General features: G+C 37.8%; 1 protein-coding gene across 1 annotated transcript; it reads left to right on the top strand.

The window, feature by feature from the left end:
* The first annotated feature begins 6,366 nt into the window (after positions 1 to 6,366).
* On the top strand, positions 6,367 to 18,690 carry LOC140161287 (adenosine deaminase-like). Its single transcript, XM_072184759.1, has 10 exons — positions 6,367 to 6,433; positions 7,300 to 7,352; positions 7,574 to 7,635; positions 7,893 to 8,015; positions 9,761 to 10,017; positions 11,791 to 11,909; positions 13,428 to 13,571; positions 15,125 to 15,222; positions 16,042 to 16,171; positions 17,028 to 18,690. Exons 2-10 carry the CDS (start codon positions 7,323 to 7,325, stop codon positions 17,109 to 17,111), a joined length of 1,047 nt encoding a protein of 348 aa, XP_072040860.1. The 5' UTR covers positions 6,367 to 6,433; positions 7,300 to 7,322; the 3' UTR covers positions 17,112 to 18,690.
* Positions 18,691 to 24,861: the final 6,171 nt, after the last annotated feature.

Raw genomic sequence — 24,861 nt, 5'->3', positions numbered from 1 at the left:
CGTCAGCAAAAAGTCGGACGGTGGAGGTGATCTGGTCTGGTAGGTCATTGATATAGAATAAAAGAGCAACGGACCGAGCACTGTGCCCTGCGGAACGCCTGATTGGACACGTACCCAGTCCGAAGCATCACCTCCAAGAACAACCTTTTGCTTTCTATGCATCAGGAAGTTGGTAATCCATGTGTGAGTCGGTCCCTGTATACCATAATGGGCAAGTTTCAGCAAAAGCCTTTGATGTGCTACCACATCGAATGCCTTGCTGAAATCCATTATGATAGCGTCTGTCTGTCGCCCCTTGTCGAGGGATTTGGCGAAGTCATTAATGGTCAAAATCAGTTGAGATTCGCATGATCGATTTCGGCGAAAGCCATGTTGGTGGTCATTCAATATATCATATTTGTCTAGATGGTTCATGACACTCGAATGGATGACATGTTCCATCACCTTACAACATATAGAGGTAAGCGATACCGGCCTATAGTTGGAGGGTTTAGTGCGATCTCCTTTTTTGAAGATTGGAGTAACATTGGCACTCCTCCAATCTTCAGGCAAATTTCCTGTCTCAAGTGATTTCCGAAAGATGGTCGCCAGGGCTGGCGCAATCTCCTTTGCCCCCATCTTAAGGATACGTGCAGGCACGCCGTCAGGTCCTGTCGCTTTGTTTGGGTCAAGATCGGTCAGTAGCTTTGTGATACCATTTGTGGATATGTGTATGTCAGGCATGCATGGAAACTTTGGGCCTGGTATGTGTGGGAGATTATCAACTATTTCCTGTCGAAAGACCGACTCAAATTGTTGGTTTAGAATGTCAGCCTTTTGACATTCTCAGAGATAAGAGTACCATCACTTTTTAAAGTTGGGACACCAAAGGAGTCTCTTTTAGACTCTTAATGAAGGAATAGAATTTCTTCATTGACTCTGAACATGTATCTCTGACATACTGACGATAGTTCCGACGCGATTGCCGGTTCAATTCTTTGCGAAGTGATCGAAAGATCTCCCAGTCATCGGTGTTATTTGAGTGTTTGGCCTTAATAAAAGCTTTTTTTTTTCCTGTAGATCCGTGATACATTACGATTGAACCACGGGGGGCTTTTGTGAGGAGTAACTACCTTGGTAGGGATGTTTTTATCCATGGTACCTTTGACCCTAGAGCAGAAGTCATCCCACAAATCATCCACTGTGACCATATCTGAGCAGATATCTTGAAAGTCACTGCTTATGTCTGTGAGATCTTCTTTAATGGCTGACCAATCTGCCTTGTGATAAAGGTGAATTCTCCTAGGTTTGGACCTATTTACTTTAGGACGGTGTTAATTGTGACCAGTGGGATACCAGTATGGTCACGCATCCCAGGTAAAATCCTCACTCTGTCCATCAAGGTAGGGTTTGACATAAAGAAGAGGTCTAGTATATTAGAACCACGAGTTGGCTCTCTAACTAACTGTTCTAGACCAAAGTCATTTGCTATTTCTAGCAACTGCCTTGATAATCCCGGTTTGGGACAACCCGGGATCGTGGTCTGGTTCTCCCAATCAATATGTGAAAGATTAAAATCTCCAGCCACCCATATGTTACGATCTTTGTTAACATCAATCTTGGAAAGAGATAACTGTAGTTGGTCTAAGATATCACTTCCTGATTCCGGGGTCTATAAAAGCACCAAGGAGAATCCTTTTGGAACCGACTAGTTCCAGTTGTGCCCAGAGTATTTCACACTCAGTATCTAAATCGGCACGATGTGACATGATAATGTCATTTTCATGCATATGAAAACACCACCGTATCTTTGGCCATGATCATTGAGAGGCCTATCCTTACGGATAACAGAGTAATTTGATGGGAAAATTTCACTGTTGCTGATGTCATCAGTCAACCATGACTCTGTTCCTATGAGAATATCGGGACTGTTTACATCCAGACAAATTGCTAATTCGGCAACTTTATTGCACACGCTCTGGAAATTTATGATCATGACTTTGACTGGTTTATTTCTGGAGGGGGTACCAGTACCAAGACTACTTTTGGTAGCCGGGGGTTTATCAGACCATCTAGTAAGAATACCAAAAACATTGTTAGCAGTTGGTATGTGAATTGGTGATGATGCAGCCAAGGGAGATTTTATGTCATCTTCACTACTTATAGAAGCGAGTACTCTATAACTATTATCAGTTATCGTGGACCATGATGTAAACAACGAACTTGCAAAGTTCGGTAAGCCACAAGTACATACCCAGGTGACACTACTGTCCTCCAAGGCTGCATAAGTTTGAGTGCTCATATTCAAACATTTGGCATGGAACCATGCATCACACGCATCACAACCAACTGCGTAACATGACCAATCACATTCCTCATTACAAATTTTGCAAGGAAATTCAGGACCTGGGTTGGTCTCTACATCGCCAGCTTGCATAACAATTATCAAACAGAAATAAGTGAGGACCAGTTGGCGAGGACTACTACGATGGTCAGATAATCCAGATTTGGTTCTAAATCTAAGCTTACAAAGCAACAATTTGATATCAGCAGGAAAATACTTGTAATCAAAAGTCATATTTGTAATGTCAGAATACTTTTCCAGATCATATATGTTTGTAAACATTGGTGTATAATATATATAACAATAGTAATACATGTAATTACATAATGGTACGGTATCAAAAATACAACATGTATGGTATGAATATACAATATCATCAGTATTGGATACGTGCGCATTCAGATGATGTACAGAATTTACACTGGGTTTTACATGGATGTCAATCACTTCTTGCATACATAAGAATATAAAAATTGCAAGTAACACTATGTTGAACAAGATGACCTTCATGGTGGAGAGACGCAAGGTCACCTTCACACATCCCAGCCCTACTTTCAACCACACCCGGCGTTACGCTATGGCTAGCACTGCATGTTGGACGCCATCTTGGATTGGTATATCATCACACAATAACAACAATTTTAGATAGAAAATACCTGACCCAGATGAAAATGCTGGCTCAAAAGCTCACCACTTTGTGGTTAAGATATTTATAAACCACAGTACTGATAAATAAAGTGCGGATGGCTGAAAAGATGGTAGATTTCAGCCGATTTTTGAGCAGCAGCTAGATGACGTGACTGCTCACCGCGAAGCACACACACACACGCTAAATAGTTCATCTCCTACAGCGCTACCAGTAGGGTTCAATCGCCTATTGTGAGTGCCCATGTGTGGTGTGCATATATGTAGTTAACAATAACTGCATGATGCAACATGATCAAATACACAATACTTCAATATATGGAAAGTAGCTGAAAGTAACGTATGATGCGGCTTGACTTCAATATATGGAAAGTAGCTGAAAGTAACGTATGATGCGGCTTGATAGTCGCAAGTTCTACTGAACATGCTGAACAGATTATATCAGATTAGGGAAAACTAGTTCGATTCATCATTGCTTGAGAGTAAATTGACTACCAGAACATCATCGTCATTCTATCGATGAAATCAGATAATTGTTTTTCTGCAATGACGATGTTCATACAAGCATTTGCCGCCCTTCCAAGACGTATTCCATAAATCATATTTCAGGGCATTGAACATTCTCACGCAAAAGTATAGGAAATCGGTCAACTCAAACTGCAGTAAATCACTCCTTACAACAAAAAGAAAGCGTGAATCAAAATGCAATATCAAATATACAATATTTGTAAAAAATTTTATGGCTAACAAAACTGATCATGCTAAAATATCTATAGACTTTCCTCTTACGATGCACCATACATTTAGAGAATAAAGGTATTGTTTTTTAGCCGCTGAGTGCATCTATCGTCTCATATAACACGGGCGACATCATTATTTAAAGTAAAACAACGAGGCGAAGCCGAGTTGTTTTACGCCAAAAATAATGATGTCGCGTGTTATATGAGACGATAGATGCACGACAGCGGCTAAAAACAACACCTTTATTCTCATTCGTAAACACTGCAATTCAAATAAATATATTAATCATAAGTATACCAAATTTTAATTAAATTAAATCATACATTTTACAAGGAATTACCTAGGGTTTAGAATCGATCAGTCCTGTTGTTGCTATGCACATCCGATTGGTTCATATAGCGCGTACGAGTATCGCGTCGACACGCACCCGCCGGGGTGTGTGATATCGTGTCATATCACACGGGTAAGAACCAATAGGATTGCAAGAACATTCTCAAGTGTTTAAGAATATGTCCTATAACAACTATTTCTAGACAAAAAAGCTCAAAAACTCGTAGTAAACATGGTAAAACCATCTAAAATTTCTGGCCAATATTGCGAGCAAAACTTGACAAAAAATAGTTAATCCCTTAAGAAAATGCGCGCCACAGTGATTATATTATATACATACTTATTCCTATACCAATGACATTAGAATGTGAACTTGTTGACAGTTTTCTCATTACATCGTGACTGAAATGGAAATGAGACGATGAGCTGAAAGCCTGAAATAAAACCACTGTTACAGCCAATGGTTAGAACAATCACATTTTCATTTTTTTTTAAATTTAAATATAGCACTATACTTACAACACTTAAAGTCTATCATTTTGCATGAAATACGTGCCCACTTGTAACACTACGTGACATTTTTGAAAAATTAGTATTTCACCGTCAACGTTAAGCTTTAAGCTTACCATCGAGTACTTCAAAATTTGATACACTACATTATGAAACTATAAACCCTACCCTATATTAAGAATATTGCTGATGGCCAAAGTGTATGGTGAGGATTTGATCTGAAACCTGATTTTAAATATAAACAGAAATAAAGCTCTTTATACATTGTACACAAAAATAGGTCATCGGTTTTCTCATTTGATGTTTGGGATTTTTCTTTTAAAAAAGATTCATTTCCAATCATACCGTAGCTATTTTTACAGGGAAATTTAACATTGGGTATTACTCTTAGTAAACGTTTATAATACTGTGAAGGTTAATTTAAGAGATATTGCCGAAATAATGACTAAAATAATATTGTTGTTTTAACATGATATTGTAGTATTTCAATACTTTCACAACTTGCAGCTTAGTAACTTACATAAATTCTGCTTGATCTTTTAATTTAATTAAAAAACTAAAAGCACTAAAAATAAAAGCACCAAAACTATTAGACTTCTCCGTAGTCCACTTGCCCATTTTGCATAGTCTGGCTATTACATTTAAGCATACAACGCTGATTTGTGTTAATTGGTGTGCAATTGATAGATTTTCACATCTGATATTTTCAGTCACCATATACTCCCTCTGTTTGTTAACTTCCCAAGTGGACTACTTACTTTGACTTGCGGTTAACATTTTTAACACGGGACTCTAAAATTGGCCATGATGTAATGCATCTTTGAATGGATCTGGCTTGTGATTGGTCGCCCAGATCACGCTATTGTTTAAATCCTCCGTGCACGTGCCATTACCATTAACTACATCGTACACAACAATCTATGGAAGATGCGGCACCGTTTGTTGTGGCGCGAAAGTTAAACTCTCAGTAATGCATGGACGTACATTTTAGCGCGTCATATACTACCATGCTTAGAACTTGCGGTTAATTGGATTGATAAACAAGTATATGATTGACAGTGTGTTTTAGAGACCAAAGTCCCGGGGTAAAGTTCTGCTTAGAAGTCAAAATACATAGTCGGATTTTTTACTCGGGATTTCGCGATCAATAAACTGGTAGATTCCAAAATCAGAATGGTTTAGTATTGAAGTGAGCCATTATAATTATAACAAGATATTTTGAATTCAATAACTTTTATTGTCACTAGTTATCTAATTATATAAACTTTTTATGACCATTTTACTATTGAACACTTTAATTTTAACATGTTTAATAAACATCAGTATAATTTTTAGTTCAACGGAATGCGTTCATCAATAATATAATATATTTTTTTATCAAAATTCGACTATGAAGTAGTCTACAAAACTATAAGCACCAAAATTAAAATTAAAGTACTAAAACTATAAAAAGCACCAAAACTAAAAGCACCACAAAAGCACCAAAACTTATATTGCACTTTAAACTAAAACTAAAAGCACTGAAAAAAATAATAAACACAAAATGGAATGAAAATGTCTTTATTAACAGTGGCAGATGAGATTGGATTTTAAAGAAATTTCTTTTTCTTGATCAGTGCAGTGGTAAAATTGTTCACTTGATGTTGGGACTTCTTTTAGTTTTCCTTGTTCAAATCTGCGTAATTATCGCCAATATACATGTAGCATGAATCATGCGTATGCTATAATTGGCGATAGTTTGTACGTTTTGTAGCCTGAGGCCTACGAGCGCCCTTTGTATATGTGAATATAATAAAGAAAGGTCACACATAACATACACAAAGTAAATACAGAGCAGTAAATACAGTCAGCACAAGAAGCCGAGTGGTTTAACGCACGGTCAAGGTAAGCTTATTTTTGTTATTTCTATTTTAATTCAACTTGAATTGAACACGGTCATTTTCGATGCAAATATATTCTGTTCGATCAAATAGGGCCTATGTATAGCATTACTTTGAGTCTCTTGAGTATTTATGTCTGACATACCACCTGATCCCCGGGACCTGATCTTAACGTAATTTTAATAATACTGTAAGCTTACTGATGTATTTAAACTACATGTAAGCTACAAATGTGCATTCCCCATGTTCACGGTGTCTTTACCGAATAGAACAAAATAGCCTATACCACAATTTGGGCGATTTGGCTGAGCATAAATTATCAAGTACCATAATGTATTTAAGGGCATTAATTTGGACAAGAGACACTGATTTATCATTGGCGTGTAGTATATGGATATAGGTAATATATATCGATACAGTAATTCAGCGAGCTTTCGGGGGCGCAATGATTATGATTATATGATTGTCGATAATGTTTTCGGTAGTAGTAGTAGTAATAATAATAATAACACTAATAACACTAATAATAATAATAATAATAATAATAATAATAATAATAATAATAATAATAATAATAATACTACAATACTACTACTACTACTACTACTACTACTACTACTACTACTACTACTACTACTACTACTACTACTACTACTACTACTACTACTACTACTACTACTACTACTACTACTACTACTACTACTACTACTACTACTACTACTACTACTACTACTACTACTACTACCACCACCACCACCACCACCACCACCACCACCACCACCACCACCACCACCACCACTACTAATAATAATAATAAGGACTATATTTCATTCCTCTTGCCTTTCGTCTTTCTTTTTATTAGGCCTATAGACTTACGCAGAGAATCGCTTGTTATGATGGCCACCAAACAAATTATGCCAAAGGTAAGGTTTTGATAGTATCATCACAGTAATCAATATTGTGCCTTAAATCAAGTTAAAAATTGACCAATCAATCAAATAAAATGAGTAGAGCACCAAAAGTTCCAACTTATTCTAATATTAAATGCGGACATTCATCATCACTGACAAACATCTTTAAATAATTGATAGCTAGTATAAGGCAAAAAAAAAGGGTAAATGCATTCTTTGTATCATCCCGACAGGTGGAGCTTCATTTGCATCTAGACGGTGCAATGAGACCGGCATCACTACTGGATATAGCAAGGTAAGGTAGGATAATGAATGGTACAGAACTAAATCATTGGTTCCAAGTACCTAATCGTAAATTCTGTAGGTAAAATTTTAAAAAAATATGGTTTTTAAATGCCTATATCTGTACATTTCAGACATGTCAGAGGCGGATGAAATTGTTATAGTGTGTAGAACTTAATTTTGTTAACTCGTATTTTTTTATGTTGGTAAAAGAGGTCGTAAACTATTAACATGTTATATTTTGTCTTTCAATACAATGGTGTGTTTCAGAAAGCGAGGTCTTAGCATTTCGACTCCAGATGAAGTAGCTGTGCGTAAACTTGTGACAGTAGAAAAGATAGGAGACTGGGAGCGCATTTTAGGATCCTTCTCCTTCTTCATGCCCATTATTGCGTAAGATCACTTTATTTTAATATTTATCATATTTTGCTTGAAGCCTTGCAGATATACATTAGTTTAATTCAAGTGTTGGATTTAGTTTTCATTTAGATTTTGTAATTTGTAATTCCCTTTTGATTTGCAGCTGTTGGAACATCTGATCACATAACCACGAAATATAGTACAATACTGGTCACATACACATTCAAATCGATGGGGCTCACACATACTTCCAAAATAGTAGTATACCTGAAAGATAGTATACCAGAATGATAGCATTATGCAGTTACTGTCCGTTTTTCCTATTCAGTGCTCCAATTGATGATTGACCTTTAGCTCAATCACTGTACTGAAGGTATAAGCAATAGACTAGTTAGTGGGCTGGAGGGAAAACCCTTCACCCAATAATAGCCATAGAGGCTCACATGTGAATTATAATGTTCATCCTTAACATACTACAATTTGAAGTAAAAAATGTCACGGGAAAGCTGTTGTCGAGCTGTTTTTCCGAAGAGAGTCTTCAAAATTTCATAACAGTCGGACGTGTAATTTTAATGGCAAATTGTGCTCAACAGCTGACTCGAGATAGCTCCAACTTCGAGCGAGCACCATCGTGTGATCGGTTTGATCAATTTTCGCCATAGAAGCTGTAAAAAAAATTTCAATTCTTTCCCTCTATGGTCATCTAAAAATGATTAAAATGCGATTTTGGGAAGATTGTTGTCGAGCCCTCCCAAATATGGAGTTCTGACTGCCCGATAGGGAGCTAAAAATGGAAAACTTTTTCCAAACCGTGTTAAGTCTAAAACGACATGTTTCTCATTTACTTGTGTGATACGATCACAATAAATGTGACAAGTTTGACATGAGTTGTACCATCAACATGGTTGGATAACAATATGCAGACTTTTGTTCTCATTTCGGAAACAAAGGCCACGCTCAGTATTGTAAATGTGCGTTTGCTTTGTAATGGTGCATCCAACTGAAATTATAATACCTATTTCATCACAGAACATTGCGATATCGCACAGGTAAATCAGACACATATGTTTATGGATTTAACCAGGGATATGAGACACATCCCTGATTTAACATAGTTGAGCTGTTTTGAATGAGGTTTATCTTGGTGTAATGGGGTTTAAGTCCTGCAAAGGTCGTGGTGAATTCTGCTGTAGACATGACTGCATAATGGACAGCTGTTTGAATCACGTTCTGCTACTATAAGCGTATCAGCATGTTCAGGGAATAACCACGAATGGATTTATAACAGATTACAAATTACAAACACTTTACGAATAGGTCCGATTGTTTCCTTTGTCTGCGAGTTTCAAATTGTAAATCAAAGACTTGAATCTAACTAATGTATACACGTACCTACCATTCTATGCACTACACTACCATATTGGGCCCTATACTGCATTCTGCATGTTGTGGGCCCTACTCCCCCCATTCCAGAAAAATACAGCACAATTTTTTTGGGTTTTTTTTTAGATTAAAAAACATCAACTTTTGCCAAATGAAGCACAGCTCAATAGGTCAAGGCGAATAAGCATCAATAGGACTTTTTAAGTCCCATTAAAATGGTCTTCACCTAATTTCCCGTGTAACCTAGGGAAAATACTACAGATGTCCGGATAAACCCGTCCGGTGTATTCAAATATACAGATTTTGAACACATCGGATGAGTTCTGGAGGATGTTCAAATTTTAAATAAACATTTTATTTTCGCCCCCATTTTATTTTACCCTTTCATGTTATAGCGGCGACAAGGACGCTCTTGAGCGAATTGCGTATGAACTATGCGAAGACAAAGCCAAAGAAGGGGTTGTGTACTTTGAAGCAAGATTTTCACCCCACTTTTTGGCAGATAAGGACGTACCATTAGTTTGGGGACAAAAACCAGGGCAGTGTGGAGCTAAAGAAGTGGTGGCTGCTGTATCCACGGGGTTGAGGCGAGGATGTGAGAAATTTGGCATAAAAGCAAGGTTGATATTATGTTGCATCCGAGACAAACCAGGTAAGTGAAAAACGACACATACCCGCCGTGACTTAAGTCAGGTGCTTAGCAATCACAAATTTGCACTTTTTGATGGGTATGTCCCGGGGGATGTCCCGCATGTTTGAAAAGATGAAGACCCGTATTGACGACAATACCCTCAACGTATGTCGTTTCTGATTGGGCTAACTTCAGCACAGTTCTTCACAGGGCTGATGCGCACGTTCGGTACCGATGACTCTATCTTTCAATCATACTCTGGATGTTATAAATTGTATCGAGCATAATACATGTAATAATTCACATTTTCACTGTTATCGGTTTATTTATTATTATTAAATAAAAAAACGAAAGCACTATTCAATTGTTCAGGATACGATAGAAAGAACCATCGGTACGTATCGAGACACCGATAGCGTAAGGACCAAACTGTACGGTGTACCTTAGTATTCAGTATCGAAGTTACGTAATGTTACTATGTCAACGGGATCACGCGCTAGAGTAATGAACCACGATCGAAATGATCACCACATAAAGTATATGGCACTCGAAGGCATACCAAAGTAGCGTGATCCGGTAACCAAGAGAATTACGTAACCACTTCGATGCTGAATAAACACAACAGCCCAAATGTGTGACATTCACATCACTTTGCATTGCCTTGAGCCAAAAGATGATTCATAGTTGACATTTCACCAAATCTTTCTATCTCAATCTCATTAAAATAATTGTGTGCAGCATATTTATTTGTACAGGTAGAAGTGTGCTTTAACAGAATTTCTTGCTAAAAATAGAAGGGAGACGTGATTGTCACCTACCATCAGGTTTAAAACATCATAGCATGGCATGAATAATCGTGGTAAATGCGCGAGAATTACTAGATCTAGCCATTTCATGCACGATTTAGTTGAGTTCTACCAAATGAACCAAAATAGAAACAAGCGTTGATTAAATACATCCTAGATGTGTATTTGAAATAAAATGCGTATTTAACTTTGGCGCCTTCCAAGACTCAGTAATCTCATAAGTTTTTGATTTTGATGTGACTGTAAAGCTATACGCTGGCGAAGTTACGTAATTAATCGGATTAACTACCATAGCAATAGGTGAAAACAATTTTGAATATATCGCACAGCACTACAAGCAGGTTGAACTCATCACCTGTGTATGTCTGCAACTGCAATCATAGATTGAAAAAAAGATATCTTACAAACCTGATACAATCTAAAACATTAGTGGTTTATATTTTACGAATACCTTTTGACCTAAGTTGAGTACTTACTACATTCTATTTACACCCGTAATGACTCTTTTTAAGGAAACTATATATATTTTTTAAAAGTAGCAAGCCAGTACTCTCATGTAGAGATGCTATATTTTTGGCTCTGTAGTTTTGATATTTTGCTTGCTACCTTGGTTTAATTATTTGCTATGATTTGATTACTTTTTATGCTTGCTACCCACTTGTAACTAGATTAAATTCTTTGCTGTATATATATTTTTGTTGTTTGTCCCTGAGGAAGGGCAGTTTATCTGCTCGAAACGTCGGTTTCATTTTTGTTAACTTTGTCTATTATCCCTGTGGTTTTGGATTTTTACTAGTGCAGCAACAATGTACATTATTCTGGTTTACATACTGCATTAGTTTTTATCTTGTCTTTGATTTTGTTCCCCACACCAAGTTGGTATACCTGGCTCGAATCTTTCTATTTTAATATATTCTAGGTATGTGTTTTGTACCTTGTCCGTTGGAGGCATCATTACCTACTTAATATTTAATTTATTTAATTTCAGAGTGGTCAATGGATTGCGTACGTATTGCACAGGAATTCCAAGATAAGCTAGTAGCTGGAATAGATCTTGCCGCCAATGAAGCTGTACCAATGGACCAAAGACACATAGCTGCATACCAGGTATTGGGGAAATTATTAACGAACAGTCAGGGACAGATACCCGGTTATTGATCCAAGAAAAAACATTACGCCCGTACCAAACTAAACAGGTGTGCAGAAAATAGTGCACTTTATCAGGGAAGACATCCCGTCGGTTTTACAAGGGTGCTGGAGGTCGACCAGTGGTTGTCACCTCTAAGTATTGTTTATAATACACCTTTTTGTTACGACTGTATCTTCAAGTTCCATACGTTTGTCAATCTCCCGGGAGCAATCTATTGGTGCGCCTTGTCGTCCATCTTGGATTTGGGTTATATTAATAATATTCTACTTTAATTCTACTCTATTCAGTTAAGGAGGCTGTGTACTCTCAGACATGCATGTAGTAAAAGTGCAATAACTTTGTAATTATTCGCGCAAGACATATAAAAGTATACATTTTTATGAAGGCAAGACATCGATAAATCTTAATATAAATACAGATTTGGGGTAAAACAACAATTATGAAGAAAATCACAAAAAAGTGAGTTTTTGGCAATATTTGTTATTTTATTTTGTTTTTAGCTCAATCTTGAGGCTCCATTCCAAAAACGTTTTTTTTATTTTTTTTGATATTGGCCTTATTTTTTGAGATATTGACCATATAAGGCATCAAATTGAACTTTTTTAAATTCACAAACGCCTATGTGCACAAAATGATGCCTAAAATCGGAAATAGACCAAAATATAAACAAAAATGAGAAAATCGTTTCTTGAGTCGATCATGCTTTTTACGATGATCATATTTGCTTACCTATAGATGCTGTATTTATTGAGTTATCGTGTACCTAAATCCGAGAAAATGAACATTGAAATAATGGCCGTTGAAGTTTAAAGTGGTCACATTTTGCACTTTCATCGAATCTCACAGGAGAATGCGGCAGTTTTCGTTTTTGTACCTTATATTACGTGAACATCGGTAAATCCACAGCCCCTTGAGAAGTTTGAGCGAAATCCATTCATAACTTGATATTTAAATCGGGGAAAGAACTTGAAAAACCCACATTTTATCAGCTAAAACGGAGCCATTTGACCACTAGGTTTTTGTGAAATCAGTGCTTCCGTGGTGTTTCCATAAGATGCGCCGCGCATGCAGATAAGCGTAGCGTATGCGTAGCGTATTTGTGCGTTAACAAATTGCGCGATACGCAACGCGATGCGTTGTTGCGCGCGTATACCCTGCTGGTTCAACAAAGATTTTCTTTCCTTTTCAATTTCAAACAAGAGTGGAATAGTGAAATAAAATCCTTAAAATATTGCAGTTGGAGTTTACAAATCTGGATTTTTATTCCTTGTATTTATAAAAAACACAACAAAGTACAAACATATAAAAAAAAACCTCAATTTTGCGAAAGAAACAATGTCTAGAGTACACAGCTGCCTTAAATGCCACAATTATTAAAATACGATTAAACAAAAATTCCAATAGATGTATAGACTATTATGGTTCTAACATCAATACCAAACGATATCTAAACCTGTTTCTTTTTACAATCACAGGAGGCTTACAAGTGTGGTATACACAGGACTGCCCACGCCGGTGAACTTGGACCTCCCGAGAATGTCAGAGAAGCTATTGAACAAATGAAGGTAGAGCGGATAGGTCATGGTTATGCTGCGGTGAAAGATGAACAAATTTATAAGGTAATAGAGATTATGAGAACGTAACTTTCAGCGAGTAATTGCAGACACGTATCACTCAGTCCTCAACTACGAACTATGCAATAATGGCTCTCAACCAATAGAATCAAAGTATTGAAGTTTACCAAACGATGGGCTAGCGGTACGGGCTCATGATCGGAAGGTTGCGGGTTCGAACCCCGGGAGTGGTGCTATCGTGTTGTGCCCTTAGACATGGTTCTATAACCTATATTGTCTCTGTGCACCCATGTATAGCAATGGAGCTATAAATGGGTACCGATTTATGCTGAGAAGGTATGTGGGAAGATTAGCGTACCCCCACAACAACATTACCGGTATTCATTGAGGAGTCTGGCCCTAGTCGTTCCAAAAGATAGATGCATGATGCAGTCATGTCTACAGTAGAATTCATCTCGACCTTTGCAGGACTTAAACCCCTTTAAAAGCTATTAAACCAAGATAACACTCATTGAAGCAGCTCAACTGATTAAATCAGATCTTCTCTGGTTGTGCACAAGTGTCTGTTTTCAATGTGCGACATCGCAATAAAGCTGGTATTATAGCTTCAGTTGGGTAACCGATTATAAAGGAAACGAAAGGAAACAATGGTATGTGTATCTTTGTTCACGAAATGAGACAAAGACCTGCTTTTTGTTAACCAGCATTCTTCAAAATGAGCAACATAATGATTGTTGACTTAACACGGTTTGGAAATAATTTCTTCATATTTTTGGTGTTATCTGTCGTTTACATATCCTTCCTGAAATACAAAAGTGCGACCCTCTCCAAACATCTAAATTAGCTAAAAATTTAGGACATGTTACAAAACTATATTTTCTAGAACCTATTTAGAATAGTTTAAATGTAGCTTTTACCGTTTTTTGTGGCATCCTTCAGAAGTGAGCGGTCCGATACCAATATTTTCGGCCAAATCTCCATTCAATTAACACGGGGAGTTGGCTAGCTATGCCTTGCCCTCACTCATATTTTACAAAAGTGCGACCATTTCTGAACATCTAACCTAGCTGTAATTTTAGGTCATGTTAGAGAAATATATTTGCTAGAAGTTTTGGAGAATAAATAAAATATTGGCTGGTTATTTTTCACACAGTGATGTTAACTAGGCAAGTGTCCATTCTTCCAACATACATCATTTGTAAAGGTCACGCGTCAATGGTGAGAGCACTGTGTATTGTGTATAGGAAAACGGACAGTAACTGCAGTATGGGACACTCCGGCGCGCCGGCCTGTCAAATATAGGCATGAACCGTAACCTTTTACCTTTACCTTATATGACTATATAGATTTTAAATTCAAACTTTCACACTCTTACATCTGTACATTTTGAATTATTTAAATGAGCCATGTGAGTCTTTGGTCTATCGGAGGGGAAGACAAACTCTACATGAATGTTGCTGAGAGTGAAAGCAACAGGTAATCCCCATTCGGTTAGGGCTAATTAAGCAATGCTAAAACAAATCAGCAATCAGCCCTGTTTATATTAGTATTATTTTATCTGTAGTTGATAATCTTCTCATTTGTATTTCTATGCCCAGTTAGTGCAATCTAGTGGCGTGCACATAGAGGTCTGTCCTACCTCGGGCAAAATGACAGGGTCAATTGATGCAGATTTTACCAAACATCCAGCGGTCAGGTATGTACAGATGAGGTGCGTGTGGGGTGAGGCGGTTAGGTGTATTTGTCTGTGTATGAGTCGGTAGTGTGGGAGGTATCATGACGTGTGGTGTATGGTAGGATTGTGATTAGGGGTATGGGGATATGAAATCGTATGCATGGCAAGGTAGCGTTGTCTTAGGGACCGATCGTTATTTACGGCAGGGGGGAATGGGTGTTTTGGCAAAAATATCGACAAAAAATTTCGCGTTCCCCCCTCGCGTTCGCTCAAAATTTTCGCGTTCCCCCTTGTTTTCCCAATTTTCTCCATTTAAAATTTAACAATTCCCCTCCTGGTTCAACTAAAATTTCAGGTTCCCCCTCAAGACCACAAAAATTTCGTGTTCCCCTAAATTTACCCATTCCCCCCTGCCATAAATAACGATCGCGCCCTTACCTATTTGCGCTATGCCGGGGCGCTATGCCACAGTGTGCATATATTTACTGAAATACGTGCACCAATTGGTACACTGAGTCACATGGCAGTAGGTGTTTCTGGCTTTGTGTAAGGGGTGTGTATACTATACTATTCTATAGGTATGGGGTGGGTGTGTTTGGGGTACCCGGTTGGGGTACGGGTGTTGATATTTTTTGTGACTTGTCATTTTCAACAAGCTTTACATTAGAATCAAGAACAACATGCACCTTTGAAAAAAAATATATTTACCTAAACAGTGTTATAGTTTTATACATCTTGGTTATCAGAAATAAACCATTTCTAATCACCTGTGATCACAAAGGTTGAAGTACAAAAAACCCTTGTTATATTAATTTCTTATATACATTTTCACGTTTATAGGTTCAATAAAGACGATTTGAATTTTTCGCTCAGTACCGATGATCCACTTTTATTTAATAACATCATAGATGATGAATTAAATATCGGTCGCCAGTTCTTCGGCATGTCAGAAGAAGACATACACAAAACGGTAAGTTACGTCCATACAGGTAATCCACCAAGATACCACATTTAGTCCTATAGCACTATCGGTGGAAAGAGCCATCGATACTTAACATATCGGGCACCGATAGCTACTGATAGAAAAATAAGGGGTTAACCCACCACTAATTGCAACAGAATCCATTTAATCACCATTAATTTGATAAAAAAACCATATTGAATAACACATCAAATGGCGACATACAGATCTTGAGTAGGCAAAAAGGTCAATGGTAGCATTTTGGTGTCCACAGGCGTCTACAATTGAAAATTGCTCTAATTTTGTTCCAACTGGTCTCAAATTGTTCCTTTAGCAAAAATGAATCAAAATGAGAAAAGGATGTTTTGCTACATTAATTTTTTTTATTGATACTGGGCCCAGTATCAACAAAAAACAGTAGAGACAGCCCGCAACCCATTTCATATTTTTGTCTTTTTCTTTCTTTTTCATTATTCAGGCCCTGTCCTCTATCTTATAGTTTAAGCTTGTTAGATATCCATATTTTGCGGTTAGTCAATGGTAAAAATAACAAACAAGGGCAACAAAATATAATTTACTTAAATATTTTCTGAAAGCAAAGTCATTGGTCTGAAAGAGTAGGTATGTGTATTATTACAAATTTGACTTTGTACATTTTCCTCCATTAAAATCAAATTTATATTTGCCGACATCAGCCCGAGTTGCTTGGGTTGAGTGGAGTCGTCAATATCAATCAGCAGAATTGCCATCCCAGACCTGTTCACATTTGATAACATATTTGCATACTATTCAAAAGTACGCTATAAAGTCAAGATTTCATTATTGTGTTGACTATTTTTTGTCGTTTTATGATGCTTTCTTACAGATGTTAAATGCCGCTAAAAGTAGCTTTCTTCCGCAACACGACAAACAAGAATTACTGAAGGACCTTCAAAAATTCCAAATGTAGTCATGGTATTGTGCAATTTATATTTAACTGACCGGGAAACTGTTCAAAACATTGTTTCAACTTGTTAAAGTCTTTCGCATAATGATAAAATCTGAAGCATTTGTACTTTTAACAACATGTTCAAATATTTATCATTACATTGTTTATATATGCAGACTTAATTCTGTATGCGTTGCATGTGCATAATAATTCAGGAATCAGGCGACAACCTTTGGCTTTAGTGTGTTCTATCTTCACATCTTATATGTTCCTGAGAGTGACGGGGAGTGACGTCTGCTTCATATCGAACCTACTCGATCCTATATCATTCTCTTACATCTCCATATCATGTGGTAACGCCTTAGGTGCCCTGCCTGCCTGTTATAGTGAAATAAAAACATAGAATATCTACACTAAGCCATAAAAGGAAACTTATAATTTTTCACAAGGTCATATCTTAAAATCCTGTGCATCAAAATGAACCAAAATTACACACAGGATTGTTTCAATACTCTACTCTAAACACATGTCATTAACCACGCAGTTGTAGAACTGACACAACAGCAAAATGCACTGACATTGAACAGCTTCTTGGACAACATTCACAGCCCAATAATTGGCACCAGCACAAGAAATCTGTGAGAATGCGTATAAGATCCTTACACAGATGACAATTATTTCCAAAGAGTAAGTGGAATAGCTGATTTCAGCTTTTCTTTCTTCAAGAAACAGGTCTTGTTCTTCACTGTTCCACTTACTCACATTTCTTGTGCTGGGTGTCATAGCGATATTATGGGAAGGAATGTTTGTATCACTGGATAGAGGAGACCCATAGCTATACATTGGTATTTGACGTTTGTAATTGAAAATTAGGGGGTGCAACTAAGTCCGTGTTACAAAAAAAGTTGTTTAATGCAAACTTTTACAGTGCGGCTTTTTTGCGTCCTCGAGACTGTGACGTCAACAATGTGATGTCTTTGTGAATGATGATTCAACTCGAACTGCACGATTTATATCGCAAGCACTAAAAACACATAAACGTCACGGTCTATGGACAGCAATAACCACTGTACCCCACTACATCAGTTCCGTAGTTTTATTTTGTGAGCAAATCTTACTTTATTTGGTACTTACATAGTGTACAATAGCGAAAACTATTACAACAACTAAAGCAACTCCTACTAATCCACCAATGACAATACCAACTATAGCACCAAATGATAGTGGTTCGGCTGGTTCGACTTCACCTATATAGGAGAAACAGGACAATAAGGAAAATTGGATTAATTTTAGAAGCTTTTAATTGATATGCAACTTGTTTTTATATAAAATGCAATAAAATATAACTAGGCGTATAGAATAAATCTGATGATACCTTGTGTGGTTCGTACTGGCGTTGTCGGTCTTCTTGTTGTTGCCGTTTCAGTTGTTGCTCCAGTTGGTGGCAGTTCAACTAACAACGCAAAAGTAAAACAATTAAAGCCATATTATAATATTTGCTGAGGAGAACACCCTCAAAAAAATTTAAATTCTGGTTTTTACACGATTGTAATGTACTTTAGTCAATAAAGATACTCTGCAAAAATCAAGACTTTAGGTGCCGTAGTTTTGTCAAAATCCGAGATTTTGAATAAAACGCTGGAACCGGCGTTTTATTATTACGATGGAAATATTAGTCGTGCGGGATATACATACACAGACACCCCGAGGATCGTACCGTATTACAACCGCTTTTTTGATGCGTTTTTTATACGAATGTTTATGTAATTACCTGCGGTAACATTTACTGTGCACGCTAATAACATGTCGACTTCTAAGTCACATGGATCTGTTCTGTAAAGTCCATTCTTACGATATAAGTACATGCAGTTTTGACTCGTATCATTCACTGGTTCGTTTGGATTCCAATCTATAATGGAAACAAAATTGTGCATATGACGTAGCATACCGTAAATATGGCGGACTACTCAAATGCATTCAACAAAAGCATGATTGCAATCTACCGCGACAGACAGTTCGTGTCACACACATAACAAATGCACTACGATCAAATAGGTTGATGACAACATTTAATTGAATGGACTGCACTGCGCCATGATTAAAAATCACGATTACGGTGAAGAACGCCATTTCAAATCCTTTGTTTGGAGCCAATCAATAATTTCACGCACAACCTAACCTGAGAGTACTAAATTAAGAGAGGCGCTACTTCGATCGCTAAAATGAGGACAGCGTGAGCTCGGTACCTGCGTAAGAGTCTGTTCGACAAAGGTGATTGTGAATATGTAATGATATGAATGAGCTATAATGTGACGTAGCTACGAAAAGGATGATTGACAGCGCCGTATATGGTTCATTGGGCGGCGCCATTACGCCCATATTAGGCTGTTGTTGTGCAGACGTCACGCTCTGCGAACGGTACAAAAAGGTGACTGATAGATCTATTACGGATTGGCAGCAGACAGATTGCGCTGTCCTCTGACCCTGACTGTTTGTCACGTAGACAGACCGTGACCTGGGTAAACACGTACAAAGCAGGGGATGCGACTGTGCCACAGGTCTTGTCTTCGGAATCGGTATAGGCAATTTGTACAGAGTGCCGTGGGTTAAATATGATTATATGAATACTTTGTCTAAATACAATTGTTAACATTTTTTAGCCTTCTTGAGAACCATGAGAACATCACTTCGCACTAAGTTAGCTTCACCTTCAAGCTTCACATAAGTCTTTTAAGCCGTGTTCGGTCGCCGCTATTGACCGGAATGCTCGTAGGAGATGGTGAGAAATTCATGCCTTTGCTTAAGATATCAGTTTCTGCCTACTAATTTCATTGCGAACTGTGTTTTGAGGAGAGTTACTATTATTTCGTCGATCCCGCCGGCCGGGCCCGCCGGCAGGTTTTGCTGTGATAGACGAGCAAATTTCTGAAGATGTTCTTGCTTCACCTGCTTCGGCTGCGATGTTGGCCACACGTGACACATCTTTAAAGTCCATTTCATTCAGATTATCTTTTAGCCAATTGTATGTTTGACTTATTTCTTTGGATATGCGTTGCATTAATTTGCTGGCGATTTTCATTAATAGTGGCTCTGACGAGAGCGACGAGCTTGTAACATAATGTGTTTTGCTTTGTTAGACTTAAGACCCGTTGTAGGTACTAGACCTTTAGCAACAATATCATTGTGTCTGCATCTTCGTAGGAAGGGGAGTTCATAACAAATGAAGTTTTTAGCGGGTTCGCCGTCGGACAGGTTTAGAGCTGTCAAGCTTTGAGATTCATTTAGATTCAGATTCATTTATTTTTGGTTCCATCTCAAACATACAAATTCACAAATACATAATAATAATAATAATGATAATAATAAATAATGAAAATAATAATAATAGTAATAATAGTAATATTAATAATAGTAGTAATAATTATGATAGGGAGTGAGTGGAATATCATATGAAAGAGTAGCTCTGACTTCTTCAGGACAAAGTACCTAAGAATGAGACATGTAGGCCACCCCTTGTCTACTGGTGGCTTTGAAAAGAGCCTTTTACACAAGACTCTCTTGTCAACAGAGAACAAGCAGATCTTGCCTATTTGCTGGTGTTTTTGGTGGCTCTGAAAAGAGCCCTTCACTGAAGACTGTCCCATGCCAACAGAGAACAAGCGGACCTCGCCTATCTGCTAAATTTAATGGTTTGGTGGCTCTGGAAGAGCCGTTCACTGAAGACTGCCCCTTGTCAACAGAAAACAAGCAGACCTCGCCTATCTGCTGATGCAAATTACTGTGCAGTCACATCAGCAGATTTGCGAGGTCTGCTTGTTTTCTATTGACAAGAGAGTCTTCAGTGAACGGCTCTTTTCGGAGCCACTAGTATGCAAGGGGGGGGGGGCTACATGTCTCATTCTTAGGTACTTTGTCCTGAAGAAGTCAGAGCTACTGCTGACGAAAGCGGTGGGTGTATATATGTACTGGTGTACGTGTATACATACTCCATTATCCATAAGGGCTAAATCCACGTATTTTCAACATGTTCAATAATCTACTCTCTGTGCTGGTGGTGTGTGGATATTGTGGTTGGTTGAGTGGATATGTGAGCTGGATGTGGATGGGGATGCTGATGTACGTATACACATACTTACTCCAATACCCATTGTTATCTGAGGGACTTTTCCAATACATGTCACTCTCATCTTTGCCATCACAAATCCATGTGCCTTCTTCGGCTATATCACTACATCCTAAAGCCATGACATTTCGTGGAGGCGCCAGCTATCGAGACAAGTTAGTCAACAGTGGCGTAGCTAAGAGTTGTGGCGCCCAGGGGAAAGAATACAAAATGATTACCCCTCCCAATTCTTGAACAATTTACACAGATAGGGCCCACCCATTAATTTGGTTATAATCAAGTTGAATTGTGGTCTTAAAATAGCCTTTCAAATGACTATTTATGTTGAAATGCAAGCGAAGCGCGCGAAAATGTTGATTTAGAGCTTTGGAGGGGCCAGAATCGATTCGGCCCCCTCGGAAGCGAACATTGCACGTGCCCTCCCTTTCCCCTAGTTACACCACTGTATTTCAATATCAATAATTGAAAAGAAACTCTTTAACATATTAATCATAACATTTTAGGCCTATAGGTCCGCATTTATACGTATTATTGCTCCAATCGAGCTTATGATGTAAGATGAAACACGACCGAACTGAACATTCTAGTATACTTGTGAAAAGTTATTTAACACACTGTACCTCAAACTGTAGAAACAAGTTTTGTGCTTCTGACTCTATAACGACCAGGCTGCCACCGATTGCTAAACATTCCTGCGTGGCAGAATTAGCTGTCCCAGTGAAATTTCTCAGATGCAAGCAAATATCTCCCCATGGTCCTAACCATAGCTCAAATTCGTCTGGACATGCAACTAAAACGATCATTAAAAACACAAGTGAAACCAATTTAGGATCTGTACAATAATTATGAGCCCTGTGGAAGGTAAAATAGGGGGAGGGGCAAGATTTTTTGTGTCCAGCCGAGGCGGGGGGCACACGTTTAAAACGCGTAAATGTTCACATTTCCCTGGTCACTGCGCTGGCAATAATATATAGACCATTTAAGGTTTGCAAATTGGGGTCCCAAATATTTGCCATGTGCAAAGGGTGGGCAAAGATTTTTTGTAGGCCGGGGATGGGGGTAAGCGATTTTTGGCAGGTCAAGGGAAGGGGGCAAGCACACCGATTGGCAAATTTAGTCCCCTGATAGCATTACAAGCTATTACATGTATTATATACAGGGTGTCCCAGAAAAAATTACAGAGCGAATACATTTGGACGTAAGTCGAGAAATAGACATCAGAATCCACAAATCTAAACATCATCGTGTAGCCCATCTTATTTAGCATTATATATGTCAATTTTACTGGAATCGGTTGACTGATTGCGAAGAAATGGGCGATTACATAACGCATGCATCAATTCACTTCATTCCAAGTTTAAAAGAAATATCCTTCAACACAATGCGCACTATTGTTTTTTGTTCTGTGAAATTTTGTTTTGTTTTTTTAAACAATCTGTTTCTTTCAAAACATTTAATTAGGTTTTGTTCAAATTTGAAAACAACCAGCACGGTATTGAAAATGAAAACTTGCATGTAAGATGATGCTCGGTACTTGTAAATATCTTTTTCGTTAATGTTGATATAAATGTTGCATAAAGAATCATTGCATAAAAGAATCCCAACTGGCCTAAAATATTCTCACAGTCATTCAAGTTTTTGGAGTCTTTCGTAGAAATTGTAATGCAAAGTTTAAAATTTTAAAAAATTCAACATTAATGTTGCATGGTATCAAAAATCACACGTAAACTGTAAGCACTTGATCATTGTCATTCTTAGCTCAACTAGTCTTTGGAATTTTAAAATATAACACATTTGCACACCTAAAGAATTAAAGTTGGACAGCTTCCCATTGCAGAAATCAAAATTTTCTCGGACAAATTGTTATTCATCTTCAGTGAAAGCAAGAATAACATAACACCGTTGGATTATAAAATAGGTCATGTGGACTAAATTTAATGAGATACATAAACTTTAGGAAGCGGTGAGCGAGTATGAAAAAAGCGCCTGTGATCAAACTTGGAATGAACTGCATTGATGCGCACATTGTGTAATCGTTAATTTCTTCGCAACCAGTCAACCGAATCAAAAAAACATTTTAGTACGTGATGCACAATAAAATAGGCCATGCGCTACATTTTAATTTTTTTGATTCCGATGTCTACTTCTCGACTTACGTTCAATTTTATTCACTCGGTAATTTTATCTGGGACACCCTGTAGTCCTTAAATTAAAGGATACATTTTTTGTTTGCGTGATACCTTCTAAACATATCAATTATACAGCAGCACGTGAACACGTCAGATCGAGTGGCAAGTTGAGAGAGTAATTGATTCTGAATAGGTTTTTATCAGGCTGCAGGTGTGATTTGATCATTTAGAGCTAAGGCTACTTAACCTACCGTCCATATATATCGGTGGTTGTTCACAAGCCAGTACCATATTGTAATCAACGTTACAGGCCAGTGATCTCCAGTTGCCATTGGGACGAAGAAAACTGCAATCGGCATCAGGGTCGTCTACAACAGGTTGGTCCACACCCCAATCTAAGGAATGATAATTATTGTCAATATTGCAATTATTGATATACGGTCAACGCTCTATCCGGTATTCGCTACTTGCATGATTCCGCCATTATGTACTATGTGCGGGGAGAGCCTCGAACTAGCAGCATACATGGATGGGAATGGAACCAGTCATATAACATTCTGTGTAAGGCTACGTAATTCTTTCTTTCATGTATGCTGCCAGTTCGAGGCTCTCCCCGCACATAGTGCATAATGGGGGAACCATGCAAGTAGCGAATTGCAACCACTTGACAATACAGAATCTTCAAATCTCTTAATATCTAGGTAGGAGTGACCTACATTCATCAAAAGCTGCATGTATATGAAATGACATCCTGAAAAAGTACAACTGTACACACTGTAAAAACGGTATCTGGAATGGTACATAAAATAATGCTTCCCTGCTCCCTAGAGATTGAAATGTATTGTTTTCGATAACAAAAGCGTTTTAATAAAACATGTGTTATACCGTACCAGTGTAGTGAAACTCAATAAAATACATTAACCTTGCTCAAACGTGAACGTTGCAATTGGTTTATTTTCGCGTTTTTTTGGTTTTCTTAACACATAACACAAGCCTACATAAAAGAACCAAAAGTATTTTACTTACTCCAAAATCCAGCTTCTGTTTCGTTGGTCCAATGAACCATATAAGGGTCATTCCTATCATCACATCTCCAATAGCCTTCCACCTGCTGATCATTGCAACCCAGAACCAGGAAATTAAATCCTGAGGCAGATAATTTGTCCGTAAAGTAATTATTCTGTTTAGGAGAATCGATAGTCACCATACTGCCTCCTTGGCCTTCACAAAACGTTCTCACCTCACGTGGTCTGCCAAAGAAGCCGTTTGTGAAGTACACGCATTTGTTATTTACGGCTTCCCATGAAATTGGACATATCACTGTTTTAACAAGAGGAAATATCATTATTATTAGTGCCTTAAATAATTTGCAATATTTCACCATCCTTTACAGCCAAAATCGATGGTAAGTCTGCTTGGACTGCCTTTGACAGTGTCTTCCGCGCGTGACACGCGCGTTCAAAGGCGGTGCAGCCGCGCGCGAGACCGATACATACCGCCTTTGATAGCATGTGTCTAT

Source organism: Amphiura filiformis, chromosome 9, assembly GCF_039555335.1.
Source record: "Amphiura filiformis chromosome 9, Afil_fr2py, whole genome shotgun sequence".
Taxonomy (NCBI): Eukaryota; Metazoa; Echinodermata; class Ophiuroidea; order Amphilepidida; family Amphiuridae; genus Amphiura; species Amphiura filiformis.
Note: the sequence above shows the minus strand (reverse complement) of the source record. Positions and strands in the feature narration are given on the sequence as shown.

What these genes read in the sequence shown, in the direction of transcription:
- LOC140161287 (XM_072184759.1), top strand. Translation starts at nt 7,323, where the DNA reads ATGATGGCCACCAAACAAATTATGCCAAAG. An exon ending in TCACTACTGGATATAGCAAG is followed by an intron (nt 7,636 to 7,892) that starts GTAAGGTAGGAT and finishes GGTGTGTTTCAG; the next exon opens with AAAGCGAGGTCTTAGCATTT. An exon ending in ACCAAACATCCAGCGGTCAG is followed by an intron (nt 15,223 to 16,041) that starts GTATGTACAGAT and finishes TCACGTTTATAG; the next exon opens with GTTCAATAAAGACGATTTGA.